Genomic DNA, 22,883 nt, shown 5'->3' with positions numbered 1-22,883 from the left:
TTAATGCATTTAGCATATGGCCCAGAGTACTGCGGTTTGGCTGAGAATCCAGCTCAGACCTGGCAGTGCTAATAGCAGATTAAGGTAGGAATGTGTAATGAAGTTTGAGAGCTATTTCAGGAATCCTTTTCAACATATTACAGATTCACATTTCTTATTATGTCACTTTGGCCAAGATGAAAAAGACATTCTAGTGTATTCTAGTGTAAGTAAAATTCTAAATACCAGTAAAGTCAATAAATAAAGAACAGTGAACAAAGAAAATAAATATAAAATCAAATAATGTTGGAGTAAATCATTACTTCTGTCGCCAATTAACCTATACTCTTTAAATATATATAAAAAAAAAAAAAAAAAATGTCTCCCTACAGTAGTTAATATTGTTGCTTAGCATTAAGGTAAAATATTCTAAAAGAGGCTGAACTGAGTTGGGACTTCACAACAGATAAAAACAAAAAAATTCTGTCATCATTTAAACCAGGCTCAGACTGTAAGGGAATTTTTAAATCCTAAACACCGATTATAAAATCTGGTTGCATCACGCACATAAAGATTCTTTTCTCAAATCTCAAATATGCACATACTACAATATTTGAAAATCGTGGCTTATCACACACAAGATATTATTTAGATTATCATGCCAGAGGGATCACCTGCATGATCTCATGCAGGGTCGGATATAAACAAAATAGATATGGTGTGTTCTTCAGATAGAACTGGAGATGAGATTTAACAGCAAATTTTAAATCTGTTAACAGTAGCATGCTAGTTAAACCAGATTAGATTAACCCAAGGATTACGGGTTTGAAATGACATTAGGGTAAGTAAATAATAACCATCTCTTAGGCCCTGTTTACACCTGGTATAAGATGCGTTTTGGTCAATCGGATCACAAGTAGACAAGGGAGACACATACCAGTTTACACCTGGTATTTTAATCGGTCTCTTTTGTCCACTTTCAACCACTTATGTCCTGATTTCTTCAACGGGAGGGTCTATGGGTAGGTAAATTTATGGGCTTTTTCAGAAGTGAGAGCGTGTTAGAAATCAGGAATGGTGAGAGACCATTGTGCTTGGTATGTTTTTTTGTCTTTAAACCAAATTTGGGGCTTCAGTCGACAAAGTTTAAATCCCGTCTGGCTAGCGCACTTCCCATAATGTTTATGCGTTAGGTCAGTAGGCGGAGAGTAGATGGTCTTTTGTGGCTGTTTGAACGCTTTCGACCACATGAGCGTTTACAATACGAAAGCAATCTGGTGAAATGCGTTTTCGACTACCTCTGGAAGTGGTTGAAACTGGACAAGCTCAAAACGTTTTAGACCCCGTTTACACCCGTATTTAGCGTCATCCACTTGTGATCGGATTAACCGAAAGGCATCTTAAAGGTGCCGTAAGTGATTCTCTGCAGAAACATTTTTTGTTATGCTGGTTGAAAGTCTCCTCGTATCCTGAAAGAAATCACTCTGTTAAGCGGTCTATATGTCGTCTGTTGAAGGCGTAGGACCATAGAATGTTCGTTCAATCGTTGCGTTTGGTCCGAACGGTCCTATCAATGTGTGTTTGCATACCACTGTGCAGGCTGTCCACACAGACATAAGAAGTCATCAGCGCGTACGCTTCACGTACGGTTTACGTACGCTGTGCAGACAGAGCGAGAATGGCAGGCAAGCAGCAACAACCAGACTCTCACCGGTGAACCCCTGGCATGCAAGAAATATTATTACACACTGACAAGTTTTGCTAGCTAAACAAACTGCAAAGTTGCTGCATATAATTCTGTTTTTAAGAACTTGTTTATGTTTGGTATTGTAGTATTGTTACTAACTGTACTATAAAGTTTTTTCACCGGTGAATGACACATGATGTATTGCAGTAACGTTGTCTCCGGTCTTCTGGGCTGTGTGTGTTCAAGCTTTCAAGAGGAGTGGCTTTAGACGGTGATTTGCAGGGAGGGTGGGACATATGCTTTTAATGCTTTTAGGCTAAAGTTAGCATTTTCCCAGATGTCCTACTGCACCTTTAATACCAGGTGTAAACAGGACCTTAGAACTTCTGAAGAAAAACAAGGCCATAAACAAATTTTTTTACATATGAAAATAATTCATGGAGCCAGTCCCTGACTCTAATTTGTACTTGCCCTTATGCCAATGTATTAGGCTATTTAGTTTTGCAAGAAAGTTAGTGAGTCTTGCAGGCTGCAACCCAAAATATGATACCATCTGTCTAAATTCTCCATGAATGCTCTATGTTAACAACATAAAATATGTCCTTTCTGACCCCTGGGTCATTACCAGTACAGTAAATCCCATCCAATCAATTCCTCAAAAGACAACCATTGACAATCTGATGCATTATAATTGAATTTTGGCATGATAATGAAAGAAAAAACTTCAAAGTACAAGTGTGACTACAAGCTCTTTGAATGTGACTCCAATGGCGATTTTAAACAATGTCAGAAGGGAATCAATACTGATGAATCCCAGGCCAAAATGTAAAAGTGTAGACACTTCACACAGCCCTTACAATCTTAAGCGGTCCTGGAAAATGTGTGACAGAAATAATCCCAGCCTGGACTATGTTCAAGGTGGTTGTCCTACATTCTGAGTGGTTGTAAACCCTGAACACAGACACAACAAGCTAGTAAATTCACTGCAATGTGATGAAGAGAAACAGGCCCATCCATATCCAGACTGAAAACACTCAGGACACAAATAGTCTCAACTGCTGAAAAAAACCCTCAATGCTGTAACACTACAGTGAGGTTTCAAGCAAAGTACCAAGCCTAGAGATTAGATTAATCATATAGGTGTGCAGTAATTTAAATTATACACGTTACACATTCAAAATAAGTCATCATACATTTTGGTGATTTGGAAAAGGGATTTTGTTTTCTAGCATTACATAATCAAGCTGTAATTAATCTCAGTGACTAGATGTGGAGTAAAATACCTCTAGGGGCGTTGGTCTGGGTAACGGAGATTGCTGGAGAGAACACCCAGAGGAGCAGAGAGAGGTTTCTGGGTAAGAAATGGCAATGAAGGCAGGGCTGACTATAGCGGCTCTCCAGAGACAGCAAACACAGAGGGTTTGTGTAAACCGAGATAGGAGTGGCTCTGAAGCGTCTGGCTACAGCCGGGAAACTCTGTGCCAAGTTCAGCCCAGCCATATTATTTCTGCCTGCTTTTGAAGGCAGTGGAAAAGAATGTAGCACATTCTGTCTGATGGGGAAGTCTGGAACGCCATCATTTTCCCTGAAGTACACATAGAGATGGATTATGTTTAGACTAGGATTCTAAAAACAGTGCTGAAATTCTAATAGTGCAGCTAATGAGACAAGGTGACGGTGCATCATCATCATACAGACAGCCGTTTTTAAACTCGGGATCAAGGAAGTTATCTCATCTCCTGAGTCTGACTGTTCAATATATACAAATAATTGTATTTCCAATTCATGTTCAATACACTTGCCAAAAAAAAAAATAAATAAAAAAAAAAAAAAAAAATAATAATAATAATAATAATAATAATAATAATATATATATATATATATATATATATGATAAATATCTATGATTGGCATCCCACACTCCTTTTAAGATGGACCTTTGCTGAAATCTTCAATTAACTGCACAAAGTGATGGCTGATCAGAAGAAATTAGTTTAGTTTAGAGTGTGTATTTCTCCCTTGGATGTGCATTTGGGTGGTCTTGAATTGTAAACTGTAGCTAGACAAAATACATATGCTTCTTTAACAAGGTTTGTTTTTCCAGAATAAATTATAAATATCCAGTTTTTAAATGCTGGCCAAAAAAAATAATTTCTCAAAGAAAAGCATGATTATACATCAACTAATTCTGTTTACTTTAAGCAAACTGAAGCCATGCAAACTGGCCAGTAGCCACTTGTCCTGCCACAACCAACTACATTCTCGTTAAGACTAGAGACAATCAACTAGTTAATTAGTTGACTACAAAAAACATAAAGTAATTTTTTTGTCATCTTGTTGCCAAATATCTCAGTTGACTATGAGAACTGGTAATATATGCCCATGCTTTAAAGATAACCTTTATATTCTGCTTAGCAGCAGTCATGGCTTATGGATCCTCTAATTGTATGCTTTTAAAAGATACATGACAATAGATCTTCCCAGATGCACACCAATGAATAAATAAAAGCCTATGGCTATGTTCATGGGGCAGATTTATGGTTATATGGTGTGCTTTGTACCTTTTAGAGAGGTACAATCTCTCCAAGGATGAATATCAGGAAGGCTTTTACTGTGTTTGATATCCCACACAAGGACAAGCAGATAATAACCATTTCATGCAGCTTCTTGTGTACACAAACAAATGCCACCTCGTCATTTGGTTAAAAATAAAGGAGTGTCTCACAGAGGAGGCTGACCAAGAAATTCAAGTAATAAAATAATTTTCATACCTGTTTTGTCTTTCCACAAAGGACCTTGCAACAAGAATCAATATTTACTTTAAGAGCCAAACTCTTAAAGGGATAGATCACCTAAAATTGAAAATTCTGTCATCACTTACTCACCCTCATGTCATTCCAAACCTGTATGACTTTCTTATGGTGAAACATAAAAGAGGATATTTTGAAAAATATCTCAAAGTTTTAGTAGGGTGCAATGTTGTTTGAACCGCATTTACTTTCAAAATATCTTCTTTTATGTTCCGCAGAAGAAATAAAATGGCATACAGTTTTGGGACAATATTGAGGTAAGTAAATGAAATGCCATTTTCATATTTTAGCTGAACTATCCCTTTAAGAGCAGTATTCATGGTGCCTACCGTACTACAAGTGTTTGGTAGCATAAATAACTTTTGCCTCATAAAACTGTCCCGTCAAAACAAATTTTCCACAGATAGGGGCCATATTACCAGCCCACATGTGAAGCCTGTAATGAGGTCATTAATCAAAGTCAGGCATGTGTGGGAACTTGATTAAACACAACAGTGAAGCTCAAGTAACCTCAAGCTATTTCGCTGCTGTCTATTTTGAGCTGATCTTTAAGAATCAAGAGCCCTGACTTAGCAACACCCAAGAGCACACCTACATAAAAATGAGGAGAATGCATTTAAATGCACAACCGTATGGGAGGGCCAGTCAGACAGGTCTATGGCAGTGGTATTTGTCAACGTCATCCTTTCAAACTGATCTAATATCAGTACAGATCTCATGTCTACTGTAATTGTATAGACAGGGTGAAATGGGCCGGGAGACTCAGCGGGATGGTTTGCTGTGGTCAGGCCTGTGTGCACGAGTTACTCACGATGGCAGACTCAGGGAAGAGTAAACAGAACCAGCAGAGGAATGTTTCGGATCAGGGGCTCTTACACATAGCCAACGGGAAATGGGAGCTGGCAAGTGACGAGAAGAAATCTCCCAGTTTCCAACTGAGTAATGGTTCTGATCAGAAACAGCAAACCGAGATCTCGCATTAGCGCCGCTGCCAAGCTCGATCACTCTGATAGTCACACAGCTTTAATTTACTTAATTACTGAGGTTAAATGAAAGTACCTTTGCATTCATGTAAATAATTGTCCAATACTGTTTCAGGATGCGGAACATGTTGTGTTATATAAAACATGTTTTATTACATTATATTACATGTTATATTAAAATGAAGACTAATGTATTAATTTGGGAATGTGTTGATTTTTTTTTTTTTGCATAACACCACAAAACATCAACATTATCCACCTTTTATAATTATTTTTAAAATTCTTCAGACTTATAGTGACAATTTCCATCTTCACCAATTACATAATATAATTACAGTTTTAATCTAAAATACAATTATAAAAATACATTTTTAGTGTTATATTTCGATGCCAACCCCAAATGATTTTGAGCTGTAGGTCCATGTCATCTTATTAAAAAAAAGCTCCATAAAAACCTTACCCTCTCTTCTTCAGAACATTTTATGTTATTTCTTTGTTCTGGTCAAGGAACGACTTCACCAAAATATTCAAATAAGTCATTTTTAAAACTTACAAAACTTAAAACAATATAGTGACTCATTGCTCTGACAAAATCTATATAATCCCAGCTATACCCTGTTACTTTGCATGAACCGAATATATAATGTACTGAAAACCACATATTTGCATATTATAATTAGCATTCAGAATACAGAAATGTAAAGTTTGCACTATAGGTTTACCGCAAAAATAAGCATGTATTTTTATTTAAACTATTTCTTACTTATTTTGTCTATGAAGGACAGAAGCTGAACACTTATGCTGACCTACTTAATAACATCGTGCTGTAGTGAAGGTCCGACAAATTGAGTCAAAGTGGTTTTGAAGTGAATGGTCACCCAAATACATGCCTCTAGCTTTTACGTAGCTCTTTCAGAGGTTTATCAAAAGCACAAATATTTACATTCCTCCAAACATGTGGATCAGGCACCGCACATGCTCAACTGTCTGATCTTTCAACTCATTTTGAAAATGACAAAAGAGTTCAAAGGCTCAGCAAGAGACTCGGCAAGAAGGATAACATTTTTTCATTGTTTTAAGCATCAAAACAGTCAGAAATTATTTCAATTGTTCTGGCCTTCATTGCCTGACATTAATGAAACACATTGAGAAAAGTTTTCTCCCATAATTCTTTGCATTGTTGAAAGTGATTTTTTTTTAATCATTCAAACTGCTAACCACTGAAAATAAGCTAAAACTAATGACTAGAAAACAATACTAGCAACAGCTTTATCTGGCAATGGCTGATTGGCCCTCATATGAAAGAAGAGCTTTGTAAATCATACTTCCTCTGGGAAATGACACAGGATAAATATGTTTGGCCTTGTGCACTGTGGAAAACATTGAGATGACCGAGGCAGTTATGGGTCAGATTCACACTGAAGATCTGATGGTTTCAACCTTTTTATTCAGCTTTAATATTCAACAGCATTAAAGGGGTCATATAATGGTACATGCACTTTTACAAGTTGATTGTACTGAAATGTGTGTTGGCAGTGCCTGAACACAACCATCATAAAATGATAAAAATCCATCCAGTGTTTTTTTTTTAAATCTTCTTATATGTTTCCCCTTCTCCTGAATCAAGCTGTTCGATTTTGTGACGTCACAAAATCGATGCCCCTCCCACAATGGTTGATTGACAGCAGCGTTTCAACACAGACCCGCCCTCGTGAGCGAGCTGTCAATCATAGCCCGCGCCAACCGGCGCGTTCATTGCTGATAGCTGGAGCACTGAGTAGAATGGCGTCTAAACAATTGTGGTGTTCTAGGGCAGTGGTTCTCAATCCTGGTCCTGGGGACCCACAGCTCTGCACAGTTTGTATATCTCCCTCATTTAACACACCTGATTCAGATCATCATCTCGTTAGGAAAGAGCTCTGAACTGAACTGGGTGTGTCAGATAAAGGAGACATATAAAATGTGCAGAGTTGTGGGTCCCCAGGACCAGGATTGAGAACCACTGTTCTAGGGTGTAATAACGAACTCAGCAGTCATTTTGATGTTCCTAAATCCGAACCGCTGAAGACGCAGTGGCTGAGTTTGTTTTCGAAGGGAATTCCCCACGATCAACGTCAATGCTTTCATGTTTGCGCGAATCATTTCACCATTTCACCTTTACAAACGAGGGTCAGTATAAAGCTGGTTTTGCTAAGAAGCTGCTCCTGAAAAAAGGATCGGTACCAACTATTCGTGTTCCTGCTGCACCTCCAGAAGAAGTGAGTGAGTGTAACGTTTTATTAACCTTTATAATAATCTTTATATTAATCTTTGCAAATCGCTTGCTGCACGCTTCATGATGAATGCGGCTATTTTTACACTCAGGGTACATTACGGCATGTTTTCTATGTATGACGTTCTCAATATAATTCATAATCCCATGTTTATAATAAACAACGCGTTATGGTTATTGTGTTATTGTGTTATAAACGGTGTACGCGCAGAACAGAGGGGCGGGGTGAGCAAAGCTCATTATCATTTAAAGACACATGCACTTAAACGGCGTGCTGAAAACAGCTGTTTTTGACCAGGTAAAATTTGTGTTTTCTTAAAATACTAATGAGAATTTTTAATTAAAGTATATTACAAACTTTTAATTTAGACCCTAAAGAATCATATTAGCTTGTACAAAAATGACATTATATGACCCCTTTAAGCAGCATGTCACTGTCTGCACTCCCATTGGCTGCTGCTGTATCGCATCACTCGTCCGCATAAAGCTTTGAAAAATCTTATCTTGGCCAATTATAGTCATTCAATTGGTTAGGCAAAATCTTTATTCAGTCTATATTCAAATCTTTAAACTCGCTATTCCTTCATTGTTACCATTGTACCAATGTGTTGTCAATTACAAGTCTATTATATATCAATCAGCAGCTATGCACTGTTATCAATGTGAAATATTCGTGAATATTGGTGAATCTCAGATTGTGTATTTGAGCCAGGACATTTAGATGTCTTAGTCAACTGAATTTCAGAGCAGTTTCCCATAATAAAGCATATGCAAATACATGACTAGGATACAGACTGAGACTGATCATGTCAGTGAACAAATACTGTATGTCACTGTGCTGGAGGAAAAAGAGAAACATGGGTTCAAAGAGTCACGGTCAGTTTTGCAGATAAACAGAGACACTGTTGAGCTAAAACTGAGCGGTTTGAGGAAACATTGTAGTAATATTTGGTCCAGAAATGCATAACATGAAGGTGAAGCGTGTGAATATAAAAAAAAAAAAAAGTACGGTCTTCCTCATAGCGTTTGTACTTGCACTCTTAAAAAATAAAGGATCCAAAAGGGTTTTTTCGCAGCAATGCCATAGAAACATTTTTGGTTCTCCAAGGAACCTGCCAGGGAACAGTTCTTAACAGAGCTGTTTTTCTAAGCGTGTAGAACATTTTACCACTATAAACAACCTTTTGTGCAATGGAAAGGTTCCATTAAAACCATTAAGAATAATGATTCTTTAATGACATCTATCGTTCCATAAAGAACCTTTAACATCCATGGAACCTTTTCATTGCACAAATGGTTTCTTATAGTGGAAAATGGTTCTTTATGTTATTAAAATGTTCTTAACACCAAGAAAAAATGGTTCTTTTAAGAACTGTTCAATGAAAGGTTGTTTGGGGAACCAACATTTTTGGAACCTTTATTTTTAAGAGTGAAGGTTTTTCATGGCACCATAGATGCCAAAAACGAACCTTTACTTAAGTGTATGCCAGGAAAGAGACTAGCAATATGAAATAATAACCTTACATTTTTTTAATATAAATCCTCTTTTAAACAGAGCACTGTTATGACCTTGCCTGTAATGTTCTCACTTGCATTTATCTCTAAGGCACGTGAGAATATTTGAACACAAGTCATTCTGTAGCCCTGAGTTGAGTTTGCAGTGTAAACACAGCTTAGTCAGCCCACGGTCACCTCAACAGAAACTATACAGCAGACAAAAAAACAGAAAGACCAGCTCATAACTCGTTGCTGTTTTCTACTATTTCTTCACAAACAAGAAAATGTAGTACAAATCTAATTCTACAATATCCAACTAAGATGCTAAATATCTGTTTCAATCATTATGGCTTTTATTGCAGTTTAAACAAATTATGAGCTGTTCTATCAGTAAGCAAACATCAGCCATGAATTTGCACATACTGTATATTATTAACTAGAGACTGTTCTGCATGCATTCTGTCTGTTTATGAAGCACACAAGCATACTGTTCATCCACTCTCAAAACTGAACAACATTTGATATCATGTTTTCATCAGTCCCCTTGACCTGCTTTCAGAAGACGGTACCAGTGAACCCACATAAGAGACTAATTCAGATGTGAGAAACAGGAGAGGCAACGTGAGAGGAGCTGAACGTGAGCTGGCAGGAGCACAGTGACAATGATCTCATTTTACAGCTGACAGCACATCTCTCAAAACCAACTCCTCAAGGAAACTGGGCCTGCTCTCCATTAGAGTCTAATCATCTTTTTGCCTCCAGTCTTTGTGCTAAGCTAGGTTAGCGGTGGGTGCGTCAGACAGGGTTACAGCACACACGGAGATGAAAAAGGTATGTATGGACTTATCGAACTTATCGGGGGATACGGTGAATAAGCTAAAGTCCCAAAAAGTCGGCGAGTTCCTTTAAAGCCGTGGCCTATTGATTAAAGCATTAAAGCGCTCATTCTTTCTCCTTCTCTTCACCTATGAAGCATTGTTTTTGGTCTTTCTAAACTGCTTTTACCAATAAAATGTTTTTTTTTTTGAAAAGTCTCATGCTTACAGTATGTAAAGTACAGTAAAAACTGTAATATTTAGAAATTACTCCAGTCTTCAGTGTCACGTGATCCTTCAAAAATCATTCTAATATTCTGATTCGGTGATCAAGAAACATTTCTTGTATTGAAAATGCTGAAAACAGTTGTGCTGCTTAATATTCTGTAAAAGAGTAAGAAAAGGTGCTTTATAGCCTAAGCTGCATAAAGAAGCAGATACACTGCTGGCTAATCATAGGTCTGTAATGTCTGTATAAAAGGTGTTTATTGCGTTTCTTTGAACTTGTTTTGAGGATTGCACTCTTGGAATTGCTTGGAAGATCTTGCTGCGCGTGCTCTCAGACAAGAATGCGTCTTTAGATAGTGTCATTGTTTACTGAGTGTGACAAAAGAAATAGGGTCTGCGGAATGCGCTAATATAGAAATGATTTTGGTGTTTTTTATGTAAATTACTGACCTCGGCCACGCAGTCGCTCATTTAGAATATTCCAATTCATAAACATTAGAACGAGGTTATTAATAACAAATTAAAGCGCATACACACTTATTGTGAATTAGGCCGAAAGTTTTGGTGAGAAGTTCATATAAATACAAATTATTAGTGAATGAGACCCACTGACACTACACTTTTTTGAACAGTATGTGGATAGGGGCGCTGTAATATGGGGGAAGGTTAGGATGATTCAAAGGGCACTGATCAAAGAGAGGGCCTGACGGTGAACATCCCTCCCGGAACATGATCATGAATTCTACAGAGGCGCCCTGCCCTGTATGTGGAAGGCTTGTAGGTGATGAGGCACTAGAGCTCAACAAAATTATTTTCATGATCTCAAGAAAGTGACTTCACTTCACATTTAACAGGGCTGAAATCAATAGAAACCACCATTCAAAGAGTCACCACAAAAAAAGAAGGGCAAATACGTTAATCAACATATGGTGCACATCACAAAGAAAAGGTCAATAGAGATTTTTCAATTAAGGGTTTATTTCAGTCTAACTGATGTTTTCCTTCATCCTTTTCAACTTGTTCAGTAAACAAACCATATAAATCTTAACTTGAACACATCAGTGTATATTATCTTTTATATCTAAACTACTGGGAGTGAAGTTCTGAATTGGATGTTTTTAACAATCTCAGTTAAGTGTAGTTCAGAACCAACAATAAAAGAGCATCAAAGAGGCCAGCTGATATTGAGGGATATTCATTGCCATGACTGTAATATGTTCATGCACAAAAATAACCCCCCTAAATGAAAGGACTGACTTATGGGGACCACAGATGTCAGCCATCCTGCTAGATATTTCTCTTGTTTAGGTGAGGGCTGCTGACTCTTCCAGAAAGAGTCTGGATTCCTCAGCAATCCTGTGGCGGTGTGACATAGATGCTTTGAATAGGGGGATGTTACTCAGCATGTACCGCCCCTCTGCAGCTCTTAATGCAAAACATATGCTGCCATACTGACCTACTATTCAGGATCTGGCAGAGAAAGAAAGAGGACAAGAGGAGATAGTGAAGAGGAGGAAAAAAGAAAGTGAATCAAGCTACCATGCTACTACAGCTTAACCTGTAAAGCAATTTATGAAATATGGAGACCAAGCAAACAGGACCCAGATAGACACTGGAGAGGAAACAAGAAGAACAATGTATCTTGCTTTTGTGGCCTTGTGTTCAGCCTGATCGTGGGCAATATGGGCAAAATGTCCTAATAATACTACACACAAAGCTTTTTGAATTATTTTTCTAAATACAGCAGATCAGGCATATAGATTATAGGTAACTGAGTGATATATTACAAAATCTAACCTAAACTGTTCTTTCACAGCTGGAATACATCATAAAATTAGGTACTGTTGTGTAACATACATTAACCACTGGTTCAGTTTTCGGAAATCATTCCATATCCTTTGAGCTGTCATGAGTCGACTCATGTGTAATGAGTAGTTATGACAAACTTTGTAACCAAAATGAGTAAACTCATAAAAGGACACTGATGTAAAACTGCAGTCAAAACAAATACAGCTCAAAACTCCACCTATTAATTACACACACACACACACACACACACACACACACACACACACACACACACACACACACACACACACACACATATATATATATATATATATATATATATATATAGTATATAGTATAATATATAGTATACTGTAGATGCCTGTAGGTCATACCGAGTTTACCATCATATGTGTGACATTAGAAATGGGTGGAGAATTCACAAGCAGGATAACATTAAAGAATAATGCTTGTACACACTAATCACTGTTGGTTTTAGCCTCATTTATAGAAGCTGTCAGAACATCTTAATGGACCACTTATAAATATCTGTAAAATTGTGGCCACATGAGCACAGCCAACCACAAGTATCCTTTTCTTTGCATGAAAATGCTTTATGAAGATCGAATTATAATATTGTAATAATAAATACCAGAGGCAGCACAAAGACTATACAGAAAAGGTTTGTCCCATATGTGCAAAGCCCAAGGGAAAACTAGTTCTACCAGTTACATGGCTTGCAGAGAATGTCTCAGTGTGCGCTGAAGAGACGGCTGAACTGGATTTACTGGTTTTTCACCTGATCTGTACCAGTTCTTTACCAGCTGACAGGCCGAAAAGGACACTGAATGTGAGACAAGCAGGGTCTGTGAAAGCATCTTGCCATGGGATCTGGGATCATACAAAGCCAAAAACAATCAAGCGTAACATATTGCTTGAGGAGCTATGCAAAACGGTGTCGTTTACGACCAAAACAAGAGGAAACGGTCTCATTGTGGACACACGAATAAGCACACACACTTATTCAAAGCAGAACCCAACCCATCCTTATGGGCATGAGTACGGAAGTGAGTTTCACATGCGACTACATTTATCTGCATCTCTCTGTGTGCTGTATCCATGGACACTAATGTGTGTAACGTGCAGTTTTCCACTATTACGTAACACTGAGTCAGGATGACATGAAAGAATAGGCTACGTTAATAATGAGTGAAGATCAAAATATTACAATGTGTGTAACTGCCACACTGATCTGAGAAAGTGAAAAACACGATAGGGATCTCTATCGATTCAAGCATATCTGAAGCCTCAATAAACACACAGTGCCAAAAAATAAAAAACATAAAACGAGAAACTGGGTTGTAACCGGGACAAGTATAAATAGCTACAACCTGTTCAGGAGGGCTGGGACAGGGAGGCTGTTTCTGTCCAAGAGAACAAGAGATGCAGGGCAAACAATAGCTGATTATGACACACAACTGAGGGTGTTTGTCCAGTAGACCAGACACCACCTTCATGATATGTTCATAATAATAACGTGGCCATACAATAAAAAAGTAATCTTAAAATGTGCATAAAATGCATGTAAATTTACAAATCCCAGATAGGACTATATTTAAATATCTGTAAATCCACTAAAATGAAAAAAAAAAAAAAAAAAAAAAATAGAAGTTTGTACTTGTTTTGATCAAAGCTTTTTATCTGAATTTTAAGCATTTATGATGCCAAGTAGGCTACATAATTTAGTAGCCTATAAGATTTCGTTAATGGTCACATCCATAGGGATGAGACTATAGAAAGAAGTTGAAAATAATAACACCAAGCATCAGCATTCTGCATGTCGATAAGGATGCTGGAAGCAGAAGTGTTTATCTCTGTAGGCGATAGGCGACTGTGATGAGAAATACATTTTCACTCACCATTTTTTATTCGTTTATCACAGCGCAGCCGGTCTTCTGTTATAATCCGTTTTGTAACTGTTTATTAAATTAAAATAAACCTCTAGAAATTCTCGGTGTGGTGTCACTGTCTCGTTTGGCCTCTCGTGCTGTTTAATGTCTCCTCAGGACCAGTGTCGCCGCTCCATACTAGTGTACACCGCACCGGTAAACTCGAGCGCACTGACTGACTGAACTGCAGTGAGCGTCTGCTCTACAATACAAAGTTAAACTTTGTGGCTGCTGCTGCTTGACGGAATCAAAGAGGCAAACAACCCATAAATGGAGAATTTCGTGCGTTGCCTTTGGCCAATAGGAGCGCCGCGCGTCATTCCGAAGGGAATCCCACCAGATGATTTCAGGCGTGTTAAAGCGTGTCCTATATGCGCAGTGTGGCTGCGTAAAATAAATGACTACATCACTGCAATGAACTATTAGTGTTTTTTCCCTCACTGCGCCTCCGCGAAAACAGAAGTTGAACCGTTTCATCTGCAGCAAGAAAGAAAATGAAAGAGGGAGATCTTAATTTCTGTAGCTATCAAACTAGCTACAAATTACTGTTGCTTACCTCCAGTTTGTGTTGCAAAATGGATAAACCATATATTACCCACCACGTCTTCCAAGCCACCTGCGATAGCTACCGTGCCCCTTTAATTTGTTAAACAATGTCCATGTTAAACAAACTGTTTTTGAAACTAATTATTGCAGTGTTTGTAAATATTATAGACTGTTAATAATTTTAATTATAGGACCTAAATGTTTTTAGACAATTTTCATTGAGGAGGTAATCTTTTATTATCCTCACAGGATATTTGAAATTATTGCGTGGCAAATTAACTATAATAGCCTATCAATTTAATAATAAAAGTAAGCCTTCCCTAATAATACAATAATACTACTAATAATTTAATACATACATTGGAAATGCTAAATCATCTTAATATTGATAGCTGATGGTTGTTTTGACAATATCTCTGCATACATGATATCATGATTTTAGAATGATAAGGATTTCTATAGGATCATGTGACACTGAAGCCTGGAGTAATGGCTGCTGAAGTCTCTAATATATAATATATATAATATATATATAAACAATAGAAAACAGAAAATTTAAATTGTAATAGTCTAATATTTTACAATATAAACACACCTGAACCAGCTAATCAAGTCCTTCGGCATACTAGAAACTTCCAGGCAGGTGTGTTGAGGCAAGTTAGAGCTAAACTCTGAAGGACAGTGGCCCTCCAGGACTGAGTTTGAACACCCCTGCTCTAGTCTAACCCTATCCATAACTCTAGTATCCCCCCACCCATAAGATCCACAGAGCTGGAGCTGGACTAGGTCAAGCTCAACATGACGTTCAGAAGGGGGAGCTGGAAGTCAAGCTCTGTGGCCTTATAGAGACTGTGTGTGCAGGATTCAGATCATTCCAGCAGATGGCGCTAAGAGTACAATAATACACTCAAGCCAAAATATGCACAATATAAAAACTATCTATTCATGCATGCTGTTTACGACATTGCAACGCAATTGCGAATCATTTAAATAGTGGGCTTCTGAAATAATTGTAAATGTGTTCTTTGCATTCGAAAATATAAATTTCTAGTAGGCTAAATTCCACCTCAAAGTTTACATATTCACTCAAATAAATGTGTTAATGTAAATATATTTTTCTAAATATACATTTTTCTAATGTTATGGACAGTTTGAATATTTAAAACCAGAACGCTCCAATGGTCCAGAGGGCTCGCCATAGCTCACTCCTCCTGTTTTTTGTGGTCCAGAGCTCAAGCACGCTGCACCTCCCCATTTCGCCTTTAATAAACATGGCTGAACTGAAAACGGACGGTGAATTACAGGACTGAGCCCGTCTGCACACCACCACAGGACTCTCACACACTCAAACTGTTGAATCAAGAAGACTGAGCATGACGTGAATGTTTAGAGTGGGAAACTAAGGCAGCAAAAGTTTGAGTTTGACAGCCGCTAACGAAGAGACTTCAGCGGGACAGACCAGATCCAGCTGAGATATTACTGCATGCACAACTGAGACTAAAACTGCTTTTGCATTTATGGAAATTATGCATGTAAACACATCAGCTGCTGAAGAAACCCTTGATTTAAAGGTCTGAAGTAACCCAAAACAGTTTGGCTTACATTTTAAGAGTTATAAAACGCTCTTATATGGATTTACAGGTCGCATTTTTGTGAAATCGTCCGGTTTAAATTATGTTCTCCGGTAAACAAACGAAGCCTACTTTTAAGTCTTATCTTCCTCCACTTCAGGTGAGTGAGACACTAGCATGCTAACGACTAGCAGCTAAAGACAGAGTCATTAGTCTTATTTATTAAACTATTGTGAAGACTGTGTCACATATGTTTGACATCTGGGCGACTGGTAACCTCATACTGTAGTTCAGTCTTCACTTGGTTTGATGGTGGTAACTCCGTAACCCAGGTGGTCAGCTGTTCACAGTGTTATTTAGTTAGTATCCAAAAGGACCACGGCACTACCGTGTTTTCAGACATGTAACGTTAGAATACGATGGGTGAAGATGCCTCTTTTAAGAACAATGTGGATTTACTTTTAAATTGTATCATATAAATTTAGCATGTGCTGGACGATGTTCCATCAGCCAGTGTGTTAGTAAGGAAAACAAGAGTAGCGAGGTGTTTGAAATGTTCATCTAACTAATGGAATAATTTAATAATAACCCCATAATTTACAATGAAATATAGAATTATAGTAACACTATTTTACAGTGTCTTGTTACATGTAGTTACTGTAGTAATAACTATAAATTATGCATAATTACATGCAATTAACCCTAAATCAAACCCCAATCCTAACTTTACTGGGAGACATCTTACATTTATCTTTTCAAATTAAGAAAAGTTGGTTTCACTTTATTTTAAGGTGCCGTAGTTACATTGTACCCACCTTATGTAAGTACTAAGTTATATTAATGAACTGCATGCACTTACTAGAGTAACGGTTAGGGTTTATGCATGATTAAGCATCATTTTCTGTTATTACTATAGTAAATAAATGTAATGTGTAACTACGTCACCCAGTAAAGTGTTACCAAAAAGTTTTGTACACATAAGTACACATAATCCAATGTCACAATTGACTGTTTTCCAGAGACACATAATTAGATAAATTAACAATTTGACTGACTAAATGTGGCAAATGTTGATGCTCAGATGAAATGACTCATTAAATGTGTTGAGATTCCATCTATGGTGAGGAGAAAATTGTCAGAGTAAAGATCTAGTCAGGACTTTCTCTCTCAAATATTTGAAAGTGGTTATGTGATTTTAAGTGTTCTTAATGTTTCACAGACTGATTCAAAGAAAAGTCCTCAACTGCCCATCAAGAAACTAGAAGCAAAACTTCTACCAGGTGAGTGATTTTCAAAACTATTTCCTTAGAACCATCACCACTCAGAACCATCACAGGGTTGGAGAGTTGTGGCTTAGTATTTGAAGATTTGGTCTGGTAATTGAATGTAGGTTCAAACCCCTGTGGCCTTTTTTTTACAAAGCTGGTTTCAGTGGCTACCCAGTTAAGTTTGAGCAAACTCTGGTTTTTCGAGTTCAAGACGTTGGTCTGTGTTCTTCGCCATGTTATCTTACACTACACGGCTAACCTGCTCTGGAGCAGGTTTTATTCTAGGTAAGACGTTGCAAAACTGGGGCTTATACCATGAACCCAATTTAGGTGGATGGCCAGGTATGTTTCAGATTAGTTTGTGCCATCCTTGGGTTTCAGGCACCATGAAAGTGACTTTTAGCTATGTTCATCAACGAAATCAACAATTGATTGAACTCCACCTGATAGCAGAGTTTGAGAGTTTAACACGTCTTAGGACATAACACCATAGTAACTTATGCTCCATGGCTAACCTGCTCTGGTAAAGGTTATGTTCTAGGGACCAATCAGCTGTGATCAAAGTGACACATTTCTGACACAAAGTCACTCTCCCAGCTCCTAATTAAAGGTCACTCAATATATAGTAAAATAATCCTAAAGACAAAATAATAGTGATGATTATTTATCATTATTTTATGATTGATATTTTTTTATATCATTTTAATATAATCATTACACATGAGCAATTTTAGTTTAATGATTATAATTAAGCATGTAGTTCAAATTAATACCCTTTGGAATCAATAGGTAAAGCTTTAAAAATGACTATATGCAAGCTTACATGCTTGAGTCTCTGTATACCTATGTACAGTGCTGGTCAGAATTATTTGCCCCCTTGGAAAATATGATCAAAGATGGCTGTAAAAAATAAATCCAATGAAAGGTTAGATTTTTGCTAATTGTTTTTAAATAAAATATCAAAAGGATTAACAATGCAGATTTAATTTTTAACAGCCATCTTTGATCATATTTACCAATGTGGCAAACAATTCTGACCAGCGCTGTATATATGTTTCAAGGCTTGTGATTGGCTGTTCGCTACTGATGTCACACTTTCATGTGCATGCGCTCCATGAATTCGAGCTAGTTGCGAAGAAAGACAAAGCCTGATTGGGTTGGTTTGATCAACTCCAAACTAATCCTGTTAACCTGAGTTTGTTTAACCACCATTATGGTACGGGCCCCTGGACTTAATCTGCTGTGAGCAAACTAACCTATATCTGATGCAATTATTCATAACAATTTGGTGATTCTGATATTTAGCTTTTTTGGCTGTTCAAACAGCTGCATTTTTTGTACATTATGAACTAACAGATGCCCGCCTCTTCGTTGCCATAGCAATCAGCTGTCTTTGCCTTTTTTCTATTTTTACCATTGCATCACCAATCAGCTTCTGCTGTTGTGTGGTGAACATGTTCTGTGCTTCTGGCAGGAGAAAAGTGTGTATGACAACGAGAGAAATGAAATAGAAATTAGGTCTCAGTCGTCTTTAGAGATCAGTTGAACATGATATTCACAGAGGTCCTTCCTGTATACGGAACAGTATCTTATCCAACCCGTTTCCTGCACTTGTGCAGCCTCTGAATTTTTAATGCGTGGCCTCTCATAAAGAGCCTGTGATCTGCCTTGGTTTGTTGTGCTTGGGTTTTGATGCCAGCTGAAGAGTTTACAGAGGGTCTACTTCCCTCTAGAAGGCATTATTAATGCCACACTTCCTGATTTGTGAACTGTAAATAGTATGTGTGGCTAAGCTGATATTATTGACATGATATTCATTTTGTGGAACATTAAAAGAGAAATCTTGAAGGAATGTACTGGTCACTGATCTAGAGATTGGAGCTACTTCATAAGTCACAAAATCACCATAAAAGTGGTCATTAATGACTTATTCTCTAAATTCCATGCCTTCTAAAACCCTATGGTAGCTTTGAGTGAGAAACAGACCAAACTTACCTCTTTGTTTACTGATCATCTTTCCTTTAAAGGGGTGGTATAATACCCTTTTCACAAGATGTAAAATAAGTCTTGGACGTCGCCAGAGTGTGTTTGTGAAGTTTTAGCTCAAAATACCCCACAGATATTTTTATATAGCATGTTAAAATTGTCACTTTTTGAGGGTGAGCAAAAACGCACTGTTTTTGTGTCTGTCCCTTTAAATGCAAATGAGCTGCTGCTCCCAGCACAGGGGGCGGAGCTTCAACAGCTTGTGTCCTGAAAATTTCAAACACTTTTAGCCTTTTATGTTCAAACCGGAGTCAGACAATGATGGAGAGACTCAAGAAGAAGTGACAAAATGTAGAAGCAACAGGACATTTCTGTATGGTTAGTTGATGAATTTATGTAGCTTATGTGTAGTTATCTTCTAGTCATTGATTAGCATATTCTGTCTTGATAATCTATATATTGCGTTCTCGGGGGCAGGGTTTATGTAAATTATAGGGTTGGTGATGTCACTAACCTGGGAGGAATGTCGTGTAGTCCCTACCAGCAGTTTGTTGTAGTCCTTAAAAAACAATTTCTTTAAAAGAGAATATCTCCCTTTGCTTTGAACTTTGAGCATCGTGACTTTGCAGATGTTGTTTATTCTCAAACAGCAACATTACACACTAACTAAAGTTAGAAAAGTGAAATCATAATCAACCACCCCTTTAATGTTAAAGTTTTTATTGTTGTTTATATGTCTATGTGGTGTTTTTAATATGCTTCAAGACAAACCATGTGCAAATTTATCAGTCAACACCAATGTTAAGTATTTTCTCCTTAAAACTGCAGTGAACCAAGGCCGTATCAAAAACAGTTTATAAACAGCTGTTTCCTACCGTCACAAACCTGTAGCCTATCCCGTCAACGTGCGGGGCGGGGCTTTTTCTATTGCTCTGTGGGCGTTTTAACACAGTGAACACAAAAACACCTTTAAGAAGGGATAGGAAAAACCGGGTACATATAGCAATATAGCGCGTGAATATAGCGTATACTAAATGAAGCAAGGCTGTAGAGATACATTTCAGCTATTTTATGGCATGAATAAATTCTTTTCATAGAAAAAAAAAACATTTAAAAATGTCATATTGATTATCAATGATGAGTTTTAAGGGATAAAATTATTGACTGCGAAGGGACTTGTATCAGTCCAATCGTGACTAAATCATTTATACCAGTTTTGTGAACTGGATCAATTGATTAATTAAAAACTGTTATTCACAAAAAAATGCTTACATCTTCATCTGTTTCTCATGAAAAGCCATTGTTTGGTTTCAGAAGATTTGAAATATAGCATATGAATCATATAGACCTCTCTTATGATTCTTTTTTTAGTGCTTGTGTGTGTGTGTGTGTGTGTGTGTGTGTGTGTGTGTGTGTGTGTGTGTGTGTGTGTGTGTGTGTGTTTACACTTTAAAATTCGTAATTCTTTGTAATTGCATGGAAAAGAGCGAGCAGTGCATAGTGTGTTCCATGGAAGAAAGCAAGTCATATGGGTTTTGAACAACATGAGTGTGTAAATGATAACGCTGGAATTAATTTTGTGTGAATTACCCTTTTTAGTCGACTCTTGTACAGAGTGAAGAATTTGTTCTATGGCAACAATGAGTAAAGTGTATGCAGCAGCCTTACTCTTGTGTACTCTGCCTACTCTAGTTTAGTGCTTGCAAAATCAATTGATCAGTATCACGACCACTTATCTTTAGGAGACTGTTCTATCCCATCCTGGTTTTAGAAATGGGATCTGTTATCAAACCTGTTCCCGTATGTCTTATAATTACCATTGCCAAGCACACTTGCATAGGGTGTGTACCCTTCTACCTTTAATCCTAATGTCCGGGTTCTTCTGAATAAAGGCTTCATGTTCTGACAGGTGGTTTTAACCTCACAGTCTAATAAATATAAAGCTTTGCTTTTTGTTACCTTTCTTAACCGATGCAATGGCAGATCCAATATTTCCAAGCCATTAGTTTTGTTCACCCCCAAATTAAAATTCTGTCATTAATTATTCACCCTCATGTTCCAAACCCACAAGACATTCGTCCATCCTCGGAACACAAATGAAGATCTTTTTGATGAAATCTATCCCTCCATTGACAGCTATGCAACTACCACTTTGATGCTTCAAAAAGTTCATAAAGAGATCATAAAACGAATCCATATGAATTCCAAATTTTCTGAAGAGACAATATTGCTTTATATGATGAACTGATTAAATTTAGGCTTTTATTCACATTTAAACATTCATCAACTCACACATCAATTGCGGTTAACGGAAGCTCAAGCATGTTCGCTTGACGTGCAAGAACTAATGAGGTTCAGTCTCGTGTTCATTCACGTTTGAGCTTTCGCAAAAGGTTTGTTCTCGTGCGTCAAGCAAGCTAGATTGAGCTTCTGTTTATGTTCGCTGATCAATGTTTATATTTGAATAAAAGCCTAAATGAAATTTGTTCATCATATAAAGCGATCGCGTCTCTTCAGAAAATTTGGATTTATAATTTTCTTAAATTCATATGGGTTCGTTTTTTGATCTCTTTATTAACTTTTTGAAACATCAAGGTGGTAGTTGCATAGCTGTCTATGGAGGGAGAGCTCTCAGATTTCATCAAAAAGATCTTGTGTTTCGAAGATGAACGAAAGTCTTACGGGTTTGGATGAAACGACATGAGGGTGAGTAATAAATGACAGAATTCATTTTTGGGTGAACTAACCCTTTAACAACACGTGTCAGCTCCAGCTTTGTGATGGCGGAGATCTTAATGCATCCAGACAGTTTCTCTGTTCCTAGAAGTGTTGGGAAATAAACAGAAAGGCTGTAGTGCTGTGGCGTCTCGGGAAGTACTCTGCGTTCACTCCTTATAATTAAGCCGCACATCATGGACCTTCCCTGTTTCCAAAATAGACGTGCTATGCATTTTTTAGTTCCTCATCTGAAATTAAAACAAAACCTCCCTTGTCACTGTGTTTTGTGGACTGTGGTGATAGCAGGGTGGCACACGGTGTGGTAAAATGTATTCAGAAGCTTGAATACTCTAGCTAGTGTACAGTGTACACCAGAATATCAAGGGCTGGTTCCTTTACCAAGTTTCTTATTGCCTGTTTGCGTTTTTTTTTTTTAACCAGGACAAGTTGACCAAGTACACAACCATTCAAAAGTTAGGGTTTAGAGAAGATGATTTTTTTTTTTTTTTTGTAGTAAATATCGCATTAAATTTATCAAAAGTGACAGTAAAGACATTTATAAAGTTTCTACAAAAGATTTCTATTTCAAATAAATGCTATGAAATGAACTTTCTATTTATCAAAGAATCCTGAAAAAAAAATCGAACAAGGTTTCCACAAACATATTAAGCAGCGCAACTGTTTTCAACATTGATGATAGGAACAAATGCAACGTTGCCATCACAGGAATAAATTATTTTTTTATATATTTTACAATAGAAAGCAGATATTTTAAAGTGTAATATT

At 37.3% G+C, this 22,883-nt stretch overlaps 2 protein-coding genes across 8 annotated transcripts in view; one reads left to right on the top strand and one right to left on the bottom strand.

The window, feature by feature from the left end:
• myo1ea (myosin IEa) overlaps window positions 1–14,207 on the bottom strand; it is a 52,353-nt gene extending 38,146 nt beyond the window's left edge. For 4 of the 6 annotated variants that reach the window (XM_081358710.1, XM_081358707.1, XM_081358709.1 and 1 more), the window contains exon 1: window positions 13,979–14,115. In XM_081358710.1, coding sequence (XP_081214836.1) covers window positions 13,979–13,981 — 3 coding nt within the window. In that variant the 5' untranslated portion in view covers window positions 13,982–14,115. Of the gene's footprint in view, window positions 1–13,978 lie in introns of all 6 variants that reach the window. The other 2 variants (XM_081358712.1, XM_081358708.1) reach the window with 2 other exon arrangements.
• A 1,609-nt stretch (window positions 14,208–15,816) lies between these two features.
• mtmr10 (myotubularin related protein 10) overlaps window positions 15,817–22,883 on the top strand; it is a 35,835-nt gene continuing 28,768 nt past the window's right edge. Inside the window, exons 1-3 of one of the 2 annotated variants that reach the window (XM_081354802.1) lie at window positions 16,040–16,125; window positions 16,196–16,285; window positions 17,345–17,405. In XM_081354802.1, coding sequence (XP_081210928.1) covers window positions 16,229–16,285; window positions 17,345–17,405 — 118 coding nt within the window. In that variant the 5' untranslated portion in view covers window positions 16,040–16,125; window positions 16,196–16,228. Of the gene's footprint in view, window positions 16,286–17,344; window positions 17,406–22,883 lie in introns of both variants that reach the window. The other variant, XM_081354801.1, reaches the window with a different exon arrangement.

Source organism: Scardinius erythrophthalmus, assembly GCF_964197995.2.
Source record: "Scardinius erythrophthalmus genome assembly, chromosome: 2".
Taxonomy (NCBI): Eukaryota; Metazoa; Chordata; class Actinopteri; order Cypriniformes; family Leuciscidae; genus Scardinius; species Scardinius erythrophthalmus.
The sequence above is the reverse complement of the archived record's forward strand: the minus strand, read 5'-3'. Positions and strand labels throughout refer to the sequence as shown.